A 12788-nucleotide genomic window follows, 5' to 3' on the forward strand; every position below is an offset into this window, starting at 1 on the left:
GTACTGGTCGTCTGATCTGTTGACCCTATACATGGACGAACAATTGAAATCTGATGGAATGTCCCAACTGTATGTTTCAGAAATCGTCATGAATGGAAAGATACAGCAACATTTTCTTTAAAAAAAAGTTTCGGTGCCCAAATCTTACAAGAGGGCATTTGAACGTACGAGGGTGAGTCAGAAAGTAATGCAAGTGGCTTCATAACAGACTCGTTTCTTAATCGAATGAGTTGAAATTTGGCACAAAGGAAAGGTAGATAGTCTCCAAGCAGACCCTACGGTGCCTTAGAAATAGTATCAAAGCCCGTTTGACTCCCTTAGCCGGCTATCTCCCTTTGGCCGGCTATACTCCTTTGCCAGCTTTGATATTGTTTCCAAGGCACCGTAGGGTCTGCTTGGAGACTAAAGGTAGAGGCATATGTCCTCTTGAGATTTAACCCTTAAACTGCCAAACCCTGATATATCTGGCAAACATATACATGCCCTGTGTGCCACGCCTGGATATATCCGTGATAGCGTATTCCCCCGAAGTAGCAGCTTTGCACGCGTGCAGCGCACGAACCCCGGAAATTAGGGACTTCGGCGTTGTTCGGGGGTTTCTTGTTGGAGGTCAGCAGCCAACCCTGGCACTGATAGCAGTTTATAGGGCTGAAACTCTGGCAGTTTAAGGGTTAAATATCTAGAGTGGTTCTTTATTATTTTATGAGTGACTGAGCTGATTTCAAGATGACCATACCCTAGGAGTCCCGTCAGAAGAAAAGTGAGGATAATGTACAATCAAGAATTTCCCTAAACCAATTTTTGCTAAAGACTGAAAAAATAACCAGATGCTTATTTTCAACTCTTACATCCGATCAGTTTTTCGTTGCTGGTGTAGAGTGATGTATACGCGGTCGTCAGGGTCATGAGATTTGCGGTGTTATGATTAAATGTTTCTGTAGCCTACCTTCCCATTAACTAAGAGATATAAAACTTAGTACACTTCTTGGCCTATAAACAGTTGATATCTGTGTAAAATTTCGTTCCTTTTGGTTAATGGGAAAGGCATTGCAAATGTGTATCTAACTAGACTAGGCAACATTTGAGAGCAAATACAACATATTTCAACCATTTCCCACCCATGCAAAAATAGATTGTTCCAAAAGTGAATATTAAAAAAGGTTAACCCTAATGCGAGAATCGACTCTTTGTAAGTGCAATTCGACTCTTTGTAAGTGTAATTCGACTTAAAATTGGCCAGTTCAAGACACTTCCACTCAAATTTTACTTCACATATAATCAACCCGGTTTAAAAATTGATTTTTAAAAAATCACGCAGCAAGAATGTACCAACATGTAAAATGAACAAGTCCAAAAACACTTCAGTTAAAAAAAATTTAAATACCAGTCCAAGATAGATTTGTAACCCCCTTCTATGAAAGAATGGCATCACCCTTATGTAAAGTGTGGCAGTCCAAACTAAAGGACTTCTGCATAATCAGACTAGTCAAGAAATGAATTTAAAAAATCCCCCTGCGACATGAGGAAAAGCAAAATATTTCCCATACCTGTATGGTGAAATATAATTATCAAGAGGGTGTTAGGATCCGACTGTATCAGTATTAGCCGTTTAAATGATTCATTGGTAAATGATGTGAATCTCATACTTGTGACATGTTTAATGTTTTATTCAGTAAGGATCTTGTGACATGTGTAAGTTAGTACGTTAAACTTTAAGGTGTACATTACCACGCATAGATTATGAAGATGCGATAGTCATTTGTATAATTCGCCAAAAAATGGAATTCTTCAAAAGTTTGGTAGTATTTTGGTAGAGAAGACGATCTTTGAAATAGATAACGCTAATTACATCTTTATTTGCATAATCAAATGAGACAACGTAAGACAATTTAACGGAGATATGAGGTCTCCAAACTCTAGTTTGGAATGATTTCAATATGCAGAAGTTATGCAAGGCCCTAATTCAAATGTTTTTGCCTGAAAAGATATGGCGATTTGAAATCTGAATACATGCAATTCAATTTTCATCTGCTAGAAGACGCTTTTGATCCATGAGCGCTAGCTTTTGATCAAGTCAATATACAGTATCAAATCATTGATGCTGATTGGCTCACACTATGATACACTTACGTATGCCCAAATAAGGTGTTTTGACTTTGCAATCTAAAGAGATCGAAGTTATTCTTCAATAGAAGAAACAAATCGATTGGTGATAATTGAATGACATAATGTACACATGAAAAATTGTTATTTTTATAGATTTTCATTCAGAAATGACACCAGACTTTTCATCATCTCCTTCCCAACTTGAAACTCTAGCGGTTTTCTTATAAGATTTAGGACACCGTGGAAACCTTTCTGAAAGTGTTCCAGTCTGACCCTAACCCCAACCTGCTCCAGACGTTCGGCAAACATGATACCGTCATCTCTGAGCACGTCAAACTCACAAACCAGAATACAGGTGTTTGGAAACCCTGTCAGCTGGCTATCCTCTGCCATGAGAGGGCTGAAATAGGGGTTTACGATATCCTTGATTTCTTCTGGCAGGTCGATAATGACGTCATCCGTTAGGGCCATTTTGGGAAGGGAGGGATCGATAAGGTGTCGGTCTACATAGCCGGCGAATCGAGACGTTTTTAAACAGTCGCTTATGTGAGTGTTACTCACAAATCTCTTGGCCCAAGAGATGTTACCAGTCAGATACAAGCTACAGCTTGACGCATGGGATAGCGTATCCAACCACGGTGTCTCCCTCGTTCTGTGCGAAGTTGTCTGAAAATCTAAGGCCTGTAGAGCAGGGTAGACCAGGGCTTGTAGCTTGAGGGGACAGGCGTTGTTGCTGGTTTCTAGTGCCAGTTTTAAAGCCACTGCCGCTGCTAGGTTTCCCCCTGTACTATCTCCTGCTACACCCACACGGGTAGGGTCTACACCGTACTCTCGGGCGTGGTGTAGGAAGTATTTTGTAGCGTGGAGGCAATCTTCCAATGGTACGGGAAACTTGTACTCAGGCGCCAGCCTATAACTGAAAGATATAAAAGATAAAGAAAAAAGTTTGATTATCATCGTGATAGTCCAAAGTGGAAGTATACATCGAGGCAGGTGTTACTGGTACATTCAGTGCACAAAGCACAATTTATTCTCTAGGCCAAGTTTACTTAAAGGGTAAAAAGGTAAATGTAGTCCCATAGCCATTGTGAGGCTGTAGGGACAGTGTGTTGTTATCCATGGTGTCTAAGGCACAGTATTGGAAGGCGGAGCCCATCCCTCTTCTCCCATCGCCTTTTACCTCCACAACAGAAGTCAGGTACCCATTTTACACCTGGGTGGAGTGAGGAAAGTTTTATGAAATTCCTTTCACATTAATATGACCTTGTGTATGTAACGCTAGTTCACCTTTATCCGCGGGGTAACCTATATCTGTTTTTTCAAACACGGTGGTTTCAAACTGAGTTTGAGTGCCTGTGGCTTAGGATACGCCCAGATCGTCTGCCGAGAGGGGTTAACAGCATCATCACCGGCGTGCTGTACAATCCTCCACCAGGTACGATAAGGTGCAAACCTGACACAGAAGTCATCTCGTACTTGTGTAAGTCTATCCAGTCTGCAGAGATGAAATACCCCCTGTCTGGAGTGATTCTGATGGGGGACACGAACCAGTTGAAGCACCAGCCCCTGTGCACAAGGTGTCGACTGAAGCAGGTGGTAAAATCTCCAACACGAGGTCAGAATCAGCTGGATTCTATATTCACTAATCTGACCAAGTTCTACAACGAACAACCGCAGCATCACCCACCGCTTGGCCAGTCTGACCATCAGCTCCTAACTCCCCCGGGTAGACCCTGGCCAAAGGATCCAGTGTTTGTTCACCGCCGTAGGAAGTGTACTCCTGAGGCGATGCGAGCGCTCGGGCTAGCACTTAACCTTGTAGACTTTACGCCAGTGGAGGAAACCGCAAACGTTGACCAGAAAGTAGAGCGCTTTTACTCCATCGTGTGTCCACTCCTTGACAAGACAGTGCCACTGAAGAAGGGAAAAGTCACGTCCCAAGACAAGCCGTGGATAACCCCACACATAAAGCGCTTGATAGCTGAGAGACAGAAAACCTACATGTCGGGTAACACTGGTGCTTACCAAAAGCTAAGAAACAAGGTTCAACGCTGTCTGAAGTTTGCCAAAAAGTTGTACTACCAGAGAGAAGTGGAAGAACTCAAGCACACAGACTCAAACAAATGGTTCAGCATGGTCAAGTCCCTGATAGGAGTGTCGGCGCCGAGAGGGAGAATTCCTCAAAGCTCAGCTACCGAAGAGAAAGACATGTGCGAGTCCCTGAGCGAACACTTCTCCTCAGTCTGGGCCAACGTACAGCGTTCCATTCCTGATGTTGCGGACGTAGCCAGCCAGCTCTCGGACGGGCTTTTACCTGAACTGAGCATAGGCCAGGTGAAGCTTCAGCTGAAACGGGTCAATCCACGTAAGGCAACCGGGGGGGATCAATTACCACCCTGGCTTCTGACAACCTTCCACGAGGAGCTCGCTCCGATCCTGACGGACATTTACAACAGTTGTCTTCAGAAGGGAACCTTTCCAAGCAAGTGGAAAGAGGAACTTGTCGTGCCTGTACCAAAAACACCTAAACCGAAAGGTCCCGAAGAGTATCGTCGGATCTCCTTGACTAGTTGTCTTGGCAAAGTGCTGGAGGTCTTTGTCCGTGAGCTACTATTGCGAGACACCGATGACTAAATTCTCAATTCACAGCACGGTTTCAGGCGTGGTAGGTCTACCGTCTCAGCCCTCATACAGACAACACAAGCATGGCATGACGCTGTAAATAGCAATCCTAAAATGGACGTCCATGTTGCATTCATAGACTTTTCCCGAGCGTTCGACAACATTGACCATGGGAAGCTCCTGTGTAGCCTGGCAAGGTTGGGCGTAAGACGAAACCTCTGGGCATGCATCTCTAGCTACCTGAGTGGTCGCAACCAGCGCGTGAAATGGGGAGGGTGTGTCTCGGATTCGCGACCCGTTCTAGCTGGCACACCCCAGGGAGGAATATTGTCGCCGACGTTATTTGTCATAGCCATGAACTGTCTGGACGAAAACATCCACCCCAGTGTTACCCCAGTGAAGTATGCGGATGACCTGACTAACTCTGAGTGTCTAATGGGATCACTTCCTGGTATCCTACAAACCTCTATGACTGCTGTAGAGTCATGGGCTGCTTCATACAGCATGGAGGCAAACGCAAAGAAAACAAAAGACATGGTGATAAGCTGTCGCAGAGTTCCAGTTAATCCCCCACCGCTTATGCTGGGTGGCCAGCCAGTGGAAAGAGTCACGAAATTCAAACTTCTGGGAGTTATTGTTACACATGATCTCACATGGAACGAACAAGTTAAAAGTATGGTATCCAAAGCACAACCACGGATACACTACCTACGCCTTGCTAAAAGGGCCGGACTACCCTCTGACTTACTACTAACTATCTATACCTCATTCATCCGGCCAATTGTGGAGTATGGATCACCTGTGTGGGGAGGGCTTCCAAAGACCCTGTCGGATGAACTGGAAAAAATTCAAAAACTCTGCTGCAAAATCATTGGCGTGGACCATCATCTACTCCCTACACTACAGTCCAGGCGACACAAGGCCTCTATGCGCGAGCTGCAGCGGATCCTTAAGGACACTACACATCCCTGCAGACAGTTTCTGCCCCCTGTTGTAAAAACTCAATACAACCTACGTCGCAATGTGGAAATGAAAACGCCACATAGTAAAACAAGTCGACACAAGATGTCGTTTGTACCGCGGACACTAGCCCAAAAAGCTTTATCTAAATGTTGATGTAAATATGTTTTAAGATTTTATATTGATATCTCGCTTCTTTCTCAAATTGTCAATATGTATAACGCTGGTGACTGAAGTGCTATTTTGTGTTATGATATGTTGTGTAAAATCAATGCAATTCAGCCCCTATGGGGGCTGCAAAGTTGATTGTAATAAAGTTTCAAGTTTCAACTGCAATAGTATTCAAGGATATTGCAGACGTTGCAATATTTTGAAAATAATTGCAATACTTTGAAAATATTGCACTTCGAAACCACCGTCCGTTGACTTGATATCCCTGAATATCTTGTTTTAGAAACAACGGACATAGGGTACCCCACGGATAAAGGTGAACTAACGTTACAGGAACGTTAACGTCTGTCGGAGAAGAAGAAATGGTAGACACTCACTCAACCGAAAATACTACTGCTCCAGTCTCCTTTGCTATGTGCCAGGTCACATGATCGTAAACATCTGAAAGACGAAATGATTGGTCATGAGCTCGAGAACATGAACACATTTAGATATCACACAACAAACAATAGTTAAGTGGAATTTGTTATCACAAGTACAGTATCTTCTCTGGATAGTTTCAAAGAACGCTTGCAGATAGATGTGACGGGTCGTTCGTAGTCTCTACCAGACTCCGGATCGCTGGAAAATCGTAGAAATGGAACAAATAGAGAGGAATATAACCGGCCAGGGAACAGCTCGCTATCCGTAGATCGCGTGCTGTTCCCTGGCCAGTTATATTCCTCTGGACGGCTTACTCCTCTATTTGTTCCATTTCTACGATTTTCCAGCGATCCGGAGTCTGGTAGAGACTAGGTCGTTCGGTGTAGTATAACCAGCTGCTGCCGCGCCGTGTGCCTGCGAAGCTGGTGTGTTACGCGGAAGGGCGGTTATACCGGCTATATAGATACAGATACAGATACAGATACAGCAACCTGTTCGGAACCAGTTGGCGAACGTCGTTAAAAAAAGTCGCTAAGCGGTCGACGCAGTGAGATACGCAAGTTACTTAAGATCACTCACCAGGAGACAACATAACCCATCCTCCGCCATGTATAAAGACCAGGCCTGCCCTGTCCATGTCTTGTTCTTGCCCCTGTGGTTGGTAGACTAGCACCCGGACACCGTCAAAGGTCGGTCTGTCACCCGCATGGACGGGTCATCTTCAACACGAGGCCGGCGTTTCTTCCCGTTCTTTCTGCGGTACTCTAGGCTTGACCCGAACCCCAACAACTCGTACATCGCCCCCTATTAAGTGGAAAATCCATTGTTTTTATAATCTCCACGCAGATCCTATGGTGGTATAAGATAATATCAAAAGCTGCCGGTGGAGTGAAGCCGGCCTAGGAGTGTGTTTGGCTACCGGAGGCTGATGACTCCCTTTAGCCAGCTTTGATACTACTAGTATCTTATGCCACTGGTAAATCTGACTAAAGATTATTGTTTTTATACTGCGTATATCGCTAGGTGATATATCCTCCTCGAGGGCCAAGGGGGACTGGCCTATATTCAATGGGAGGGGCAAGGGATTTCTGGCTGGCTAGTTGGCTTAGGTTCTCAAATGCCGGGAAGGGCAGTTTGCAGGGGAATAGAGCTTGTCTGGAAAAGTACTTTGCCATAGAAGAGAGTCTTGGCCCGCCTCGAAAACTCCCGGCACTAGAGAACCTTTGCCAATTTTGAGACTAGCGAATCAGCGCTACACAGATTGGCGACGCGCGCTTTACGCGAAGCGGCTAATGGTACAATGGGCACAATACCTCTATTTCCTATGCATGTGTGTAGGTAAATGTATGCGTTTGTCTTATTTCAAACAAACAAACAAACAAACAAACAAACAAACAAACAAACAAAATGTATGCGTGGCAACTTGAGACCTTTAGTAGTTTGTCTTAGGAACATGAGAAATTATGTAACCATGGACTATGAGAAGGGCTGATATTATGTTAACTACTAAATTACAGAAAGAAATCTTTTATGTGGGGAAAAGTAGGTTGTGGGAAAAAGGACTTAAGACTTGTGAGAAAAGTTCGGGAACAACGTTAACATCGACTATCCTAACTCCACCAGGTGCCATAATCAAGAGTCTATTGCTCAGTACACCATACTCTGTCTGCTTGATCATTTGTTAAACCCCCCTGAACACTTATATGTCATAATGAAGGTCATATTTTTGTCAAACCTTTTTATTCGCACGCTCGCATAAGTTTTTTGGGGTTCCCAGAGGATCAAATCCATACGGCTTTGTAAATAAAAGGACACGGGGACCGATCGAGCAAAACACTGTACGCAAGTTTCCGTTGTTCATGAGATTTGTAATGTCTCAAAGGGAAAAATACATATACATATTTCACAACACGCATGCAGCGGACATATGTATGTACAACTCTAAAACAGATGTGAAAATCTAAACAAGATATGCTTCTAAAAATAGAATAACATCCAATCATGAGTGTTAAAGTGAACTAGTAAGCAGTGTCTTCGACATACTTTGAGAAGCAGTATATATCAGGGCCCTACATGTACAACTATCCCTGAATAGGGACGGAGGACGCCACAGGCTATCTGCTACATTTGACCCATTACCGTCGCTACAATTTGCATAAAATGACGTCATAGAAACCCTGGACTCATTCCTTGACAAGGACTGTTTAGGTCGCAAACTGTACTCCTCGGCCAACCAACTCCTCTGGTGTGTTTTCTGTCTATTTGGCCAATTTCTACTATTTTTCTAGCGACCTGGGGAGCCTGGTAGAGGCTACAGTCGAGACATTGGATAGGTCCAGTCCTGACTGTCTATCACAATTAACAGTCCGACCAATGATAGCATGGCAATTAGTGCGGTTCGACCAATGGGAGCGTGGCTGTATGTCCGTCAGATATTTGCATTCCTACGTTTTGATGTAGCCAGTGTTTACACAGTCTCTCGCTGGCTGGGGTTAATGACCCCCTCCCTCGGTGATGGCAACTGTAAGGCCGGCCGCTAGGAGCGCGATTTTAGTCAGGCTACGTTTTGACGGAGGTGGACTGGGCTTTGGGGATCGTTCTAGTTTTAATGTTAACAATTGCAGTTTAACGATTTACGCCTTCATATACTATTATATTACAACCGAACTCCTCCTAATGATAGACTATGTATATTTTGCGATAAGAACCATGCACTGTGACATGTATGTAGAAAACGAAAAATCGAAATACACTTTGTCCTAGAGTGTTCACTGTACAATGATCTGTACAATACATTCGTTAATGCGACACATGTAGATCAGAAATATTCACACCTAACGAAGGAAGATATGTTCAAATATCTTATGTCATCATTTGACCACGATATGCTGGAAAATCTCTGTAAGTTCGTCTTCAAAATCATGTTTTAAGAAGAGAGAAGAAGCATGTAAACTATAGCGTATGTGTAACTTTTCGTTCACTACCTTTTTATATCAAACTGACTGAATTTAGCCCCAATGGGGCATGAATATGCAATAAAATTCATTGTCAGTGTCATTGTCACTACTCAGAGTGCCTTTCTTCTACGGCCGCAGCTAGATCCTTGCGGCCACATTTCTTCAGTGCTTCCGCGAGTGCCCTTATCTGCGTCCCCAGCCCCTTGTCTCTTGTTCGCGTAAACCACAGGACCAGCATAGCATACACGGCCTCGGCTTCATTCCCAGGGTGATCGGCCAGACAACGGTCGACCTCCGCCTTCTTGATGGCCAGGTGTGTGCCCAAGCGCCGCCATTCGTTTTCCAGTTGATCTGCAAGTCTCATCAAGAAGGCGTCATCGACTGCAAAGAAAAAAGAACACATCTTATGATTCATCAATTGGCCATTTGTTTCTTTGTATTGCATACAAGGTAAACGACCTCATAGCATAACACACCAGGTTTGTACCGAACACTGCAAGCTGCATATCTGGAAAATTCATTTGACGCACTCAAACTGGGAAGAACCCCTACTCATTTTTATAAGTGTGGTGGGTTCTTTAACGTCCTACCCATTGGACGTCCCTAGGCCCAGTTAGGTACTCATTTTCACCTAAGTGAAGTGAAAAATCGTTTTGCACCCATCTTTTCAAGACCCTACTGAACTTCTGTTTAATATCTCAATGGCTAGTACTTTAATTTATGAGAAGATGTAAAAGAATACAGCTAGAAGTTGCTGGACCTAAAATGTAAATAGCTTGAATAGTAGGTAACGTTAGATAGATCCATACAAAAGAGTGACGCTACAATGGCTTTGCTACCAGACGAAAGGCTTTCACAAATGTATCGTGACTTGATTATATTGACTACGTATACTGTAATCCACACCAACTTTCACTTGTGATCAAGCGTGGTTCACGTCTACTCTAAGATCGAACAGGATTGATATTTCAAATGCTTATGTCGTGAATATGAACTTCTGAGTTGACTAGTCATAGTGAATCCTTGTTCATCACGTCGAGAAGCAGGGTCTAAAGATTAAACTGGTCGCGGTAAAGGCCTAGGGGTGTAGCTCAAACGGCTTCACGGTTGAGCTCCTGGTTCCAACACGTTTGTAACTGAGAGATTCTGATTAGAATCGGGGAAGGGTATCCCGGTTGGAGCTGCATTCAATTTTCGGAAGGGACCAAATGCGGGTCCAGTGTTCGAAGACGTGCCTTGAGCACGTTGCAACAACCAAATTTACTCAGATTGTACCTATGGCTGTAGTGATACAGTAATATAGGTATACGTGCATAGTCACACATCGCAAACTGGTCAACAGTGACGGAGAATGCGTTGTGACAAACATAGCTTCATTGTAACAGTCTCAATTCATGCTCACGGCAAGGGCGAAATCAAGAAGTTGTCAAGAATGTAACCAAACTGGCTCCTATAAAGTGTTTCCGTTGAAGAGAGTCACTCTTTCCTAGTAGTATTTCGTCGTTGTTTTTGCTTACCTTGTTGTGCGTTATGGAAGCACGTTACCTTGCTGTTTCTGTATCAGGGTATAGTTCAACAATGAGGGGTTGCTAGCCCTTCTCTTGTTAAATGTACTCGAGGGAGGCACCTCATAAAATATGTGGCCCACATCATACGTCCCTTCCGTCAACTTTCCCGAATTAGAATACGCTGTGAAGTATTTAATGTTAAAACAGATGGTCTACAAGACTGAATGGGACATTCTCGCCTAAAAATTGAAAATGTTCTCGAGAACAAAACCTTCATCGGAATGGAGTAACAACTACTTTTCAGCACATTTTCATCATTAGTTAGTATTTCCGATATGTTTGTGCATTGTGCAAAATTAAAGTACACAAGTACAAGGTCCACTGAGTGTCTGAAACCGTGGCCATCTCAAACTATACCACTTCTGTTGTAAACGTCAACATACTGTACACTGGTTTGAAAAATCAGTTTTTAACATGTTTGTATAGTGTACCTCTTATGCCGTACCCCCTCTACTTTGTGTATATTGTCCTAATGTTACATAATGGGCCTTTAAGGCATACGGAAGAATGTCGTTTATGGCTATATCTAGAAATAACTCACCTTGTTTCAGTTGATTGTCAGACTCCATGGCTAACAAAACTCAAAGTATGTCGCACAGTACGTTCTTTACCAAAACAAGTGCGGCATGTGAAAAGGCTTTCCGCTTGCCGTTCCTAAACCGCCTTTCGTAGAAACCTTTCTACACAAGTTCTCTTGTGACAATACCAGCGTAGCTCTGAAAGTATCGTACAAGATCCGGTGTGCTTTGACGCTTGTACTTCGCAGTAGAGTTGCTGTAGTTAAGTGGATGTCCCAATCGACCAGCAACCACAATGCTCCTAAGAACGCGCTCCAATCTTTTCATGTCAACATAGCCACGAAAGGCGTTCAACTCGTAGTGGACAAAAGCTCCGTGTGTTGTACAAATAGCACCGTAGGCTTGATCCTTGGTAGCTAATCGCGTCTCAAGTTTCTTGGACAAATAGTCCTCAAACGACAATTCAGGGAACGAGTCATTGATCCTTGCGGTGTGGTTGGAGAGACTTTCACCTGGATTGTTTTGGCAACTCCACCGGGAGGGAGACAAGAGGTGCAGGTGTTGTTGTTGTTGTTAGTCTTGAAGTGCGTAGTGGTACATAGGGTCAGAAAGTTTACTTGATGTTTACATAGCAGGGTATATTTTTCCGGGGGGGGGGGGGGGGGTAGCTCTTCCACTTTAAAGTACTTGAGTCACCTTCTTGAACATGGGACCTCCATTTTACGTCCCTTCCGAAAGCATGGTGCAACCCAAACTGAGATGCCCCTCCCATGATTTGAACCGGAGTCAGTTACTAACAATTGGAACCCTAACCAGGGACTTGACTGTGAAGCTGCTACCAGTTGAGCTACAGGGACATCCCTTGGTTATCTTTGTGTTGTCGATTCCTTGGTGCCCTTGGAGTTGAAAGTTTCTTTTTTTCCTTAGATATATTACTTTTTTTCCAGCAAAACTCAATTCCAAAAGCTGTGTTATTTTCTTTAAGACCACTGTTATGAATGCAAAATCAACCAATTGAAGTTTTATCAAATTTCATCAGTCAAATGTAGACACGGACAGTTATAAACCAGTAACTGTATAGTACACCCCCCCCCCCCACCCCCACCCCCGCACAGACCCTTCTTGGTATCTAGGTATGGATTCCAATAGGATATACACCATGTACTTGATGAATGTCAGGTTTGATTGATTTGAATAAAAATGGTCTGAAAGGGGGCACAGACACACCCTTAAGAGGTTAGAAATACGTTAAGGGCCATGTACAACACATTTACACAGTGGGAGATCTTATCTGTTGTTTAGTCTTTGGCAAAAAACGTATGAATGCCTCAAAGGTTTAAGTTTGGTTTGGACAAACTTGTTTGTTTGCTCTATTGCCTCAAGTTCAACACATGGGACCCCCTGTATTCACCAACAGTTCATATACAGTAACGTGATACGGACAGCGAACAAAGGGGGCCACC

At 43.7% G+C, this 12788-nt stretch overlaps 2 protein-coding genes across 2 annotated transcripts; both read right to left on the bottom strand.

Moving 5' to 3' along the window:
* Nucleotides 1-2253: 2253 nt before the first annotated feature.
* LOC118427054 (neutral cholesterol ester hydrolase 1-like) lies at nt 2254-3575 on the bottom strand. The gene is made up of 2 exons (XM_035836692.1): nt 3460-3575; nt 2254-3022 (listed from the first exon to the last, which is right to left on the bottom strand). Exons 1-2 carry the CDS (start codon nt 3573-3575, stop codon nt 2254-2256), a joined length of 885 nt encoding a protein of 294 aa, XP_035692585.1.
* A 4193-nt stretch (nt 3576-7768) lies between these two features.
* On the bottom strand, nt 7769-11906 carry LOC118426830. The gene is made up of 2 exons (XM_035836377.1): nt 11349-11906; nt 7769-9620 (listed from the first exon to the last, which is right to left on the bottom strand). Exons 1-2 carry the CDS (start codon nt 11374-11376, stop codon nt 9346-9348), a joined length of 303 nt encoding a protein of 100 aa, XP_035692270.1. The 5' UTR covers nt 11377-11906; the 3' UTR covers nt 7769-9345.
* Nucleotides 11907-12788: the final 882 nt, after the last annotated feature.

Source organism: Branchiostoma floridae, chromosome 12 (genome assembly GCF_000003815.2).
Source record: "Branchiostoma floridae strain S238N-H82 chromosome 12, Bfl_VNyyK, whole genome shotgun sequence".
Lineage (NCBI taxonomy): Eukaryota > Metazoa > Chordata > Leptocardii > Amphioxiformes > Branchiostomatidae > Branchiostoma > Branchiostoma floridae.

What these genes read in the sequence shown, in the direction of transcription:
- LOC118427054 (XM_035836692.1), bottom strand. Translation starts at nt 3,575, where the DNA reads ATGACTTCTGTGTCAGGTTTGCACCTTATCGTACCTGGTGGAGGATTG. An exon ending in GGGCGTATCCTAAGCCACAG is followed by an intron (nt 3,023 to 3,459) that starts GCACTCAAACTC and finishes TATATCTTTCAG; the next exon opens with TTATAGGCTGGCGCCTGAGT.
- LOC118426830 (XM_035836377.1), bottom strand. Translation starts at nt 11,376, where the DNA reads ATGGAGTCTGACAATCAACTGAAACAAG. An exon ending in TGACAATCAACTGAAACAAG is followed by an intron (nt 9,621 to 11,348) that starts GTGAGTTATTTC and finishes TTTTCTTTGCAG; the next exon opens with TCGATGACGCCTTCTTGATG.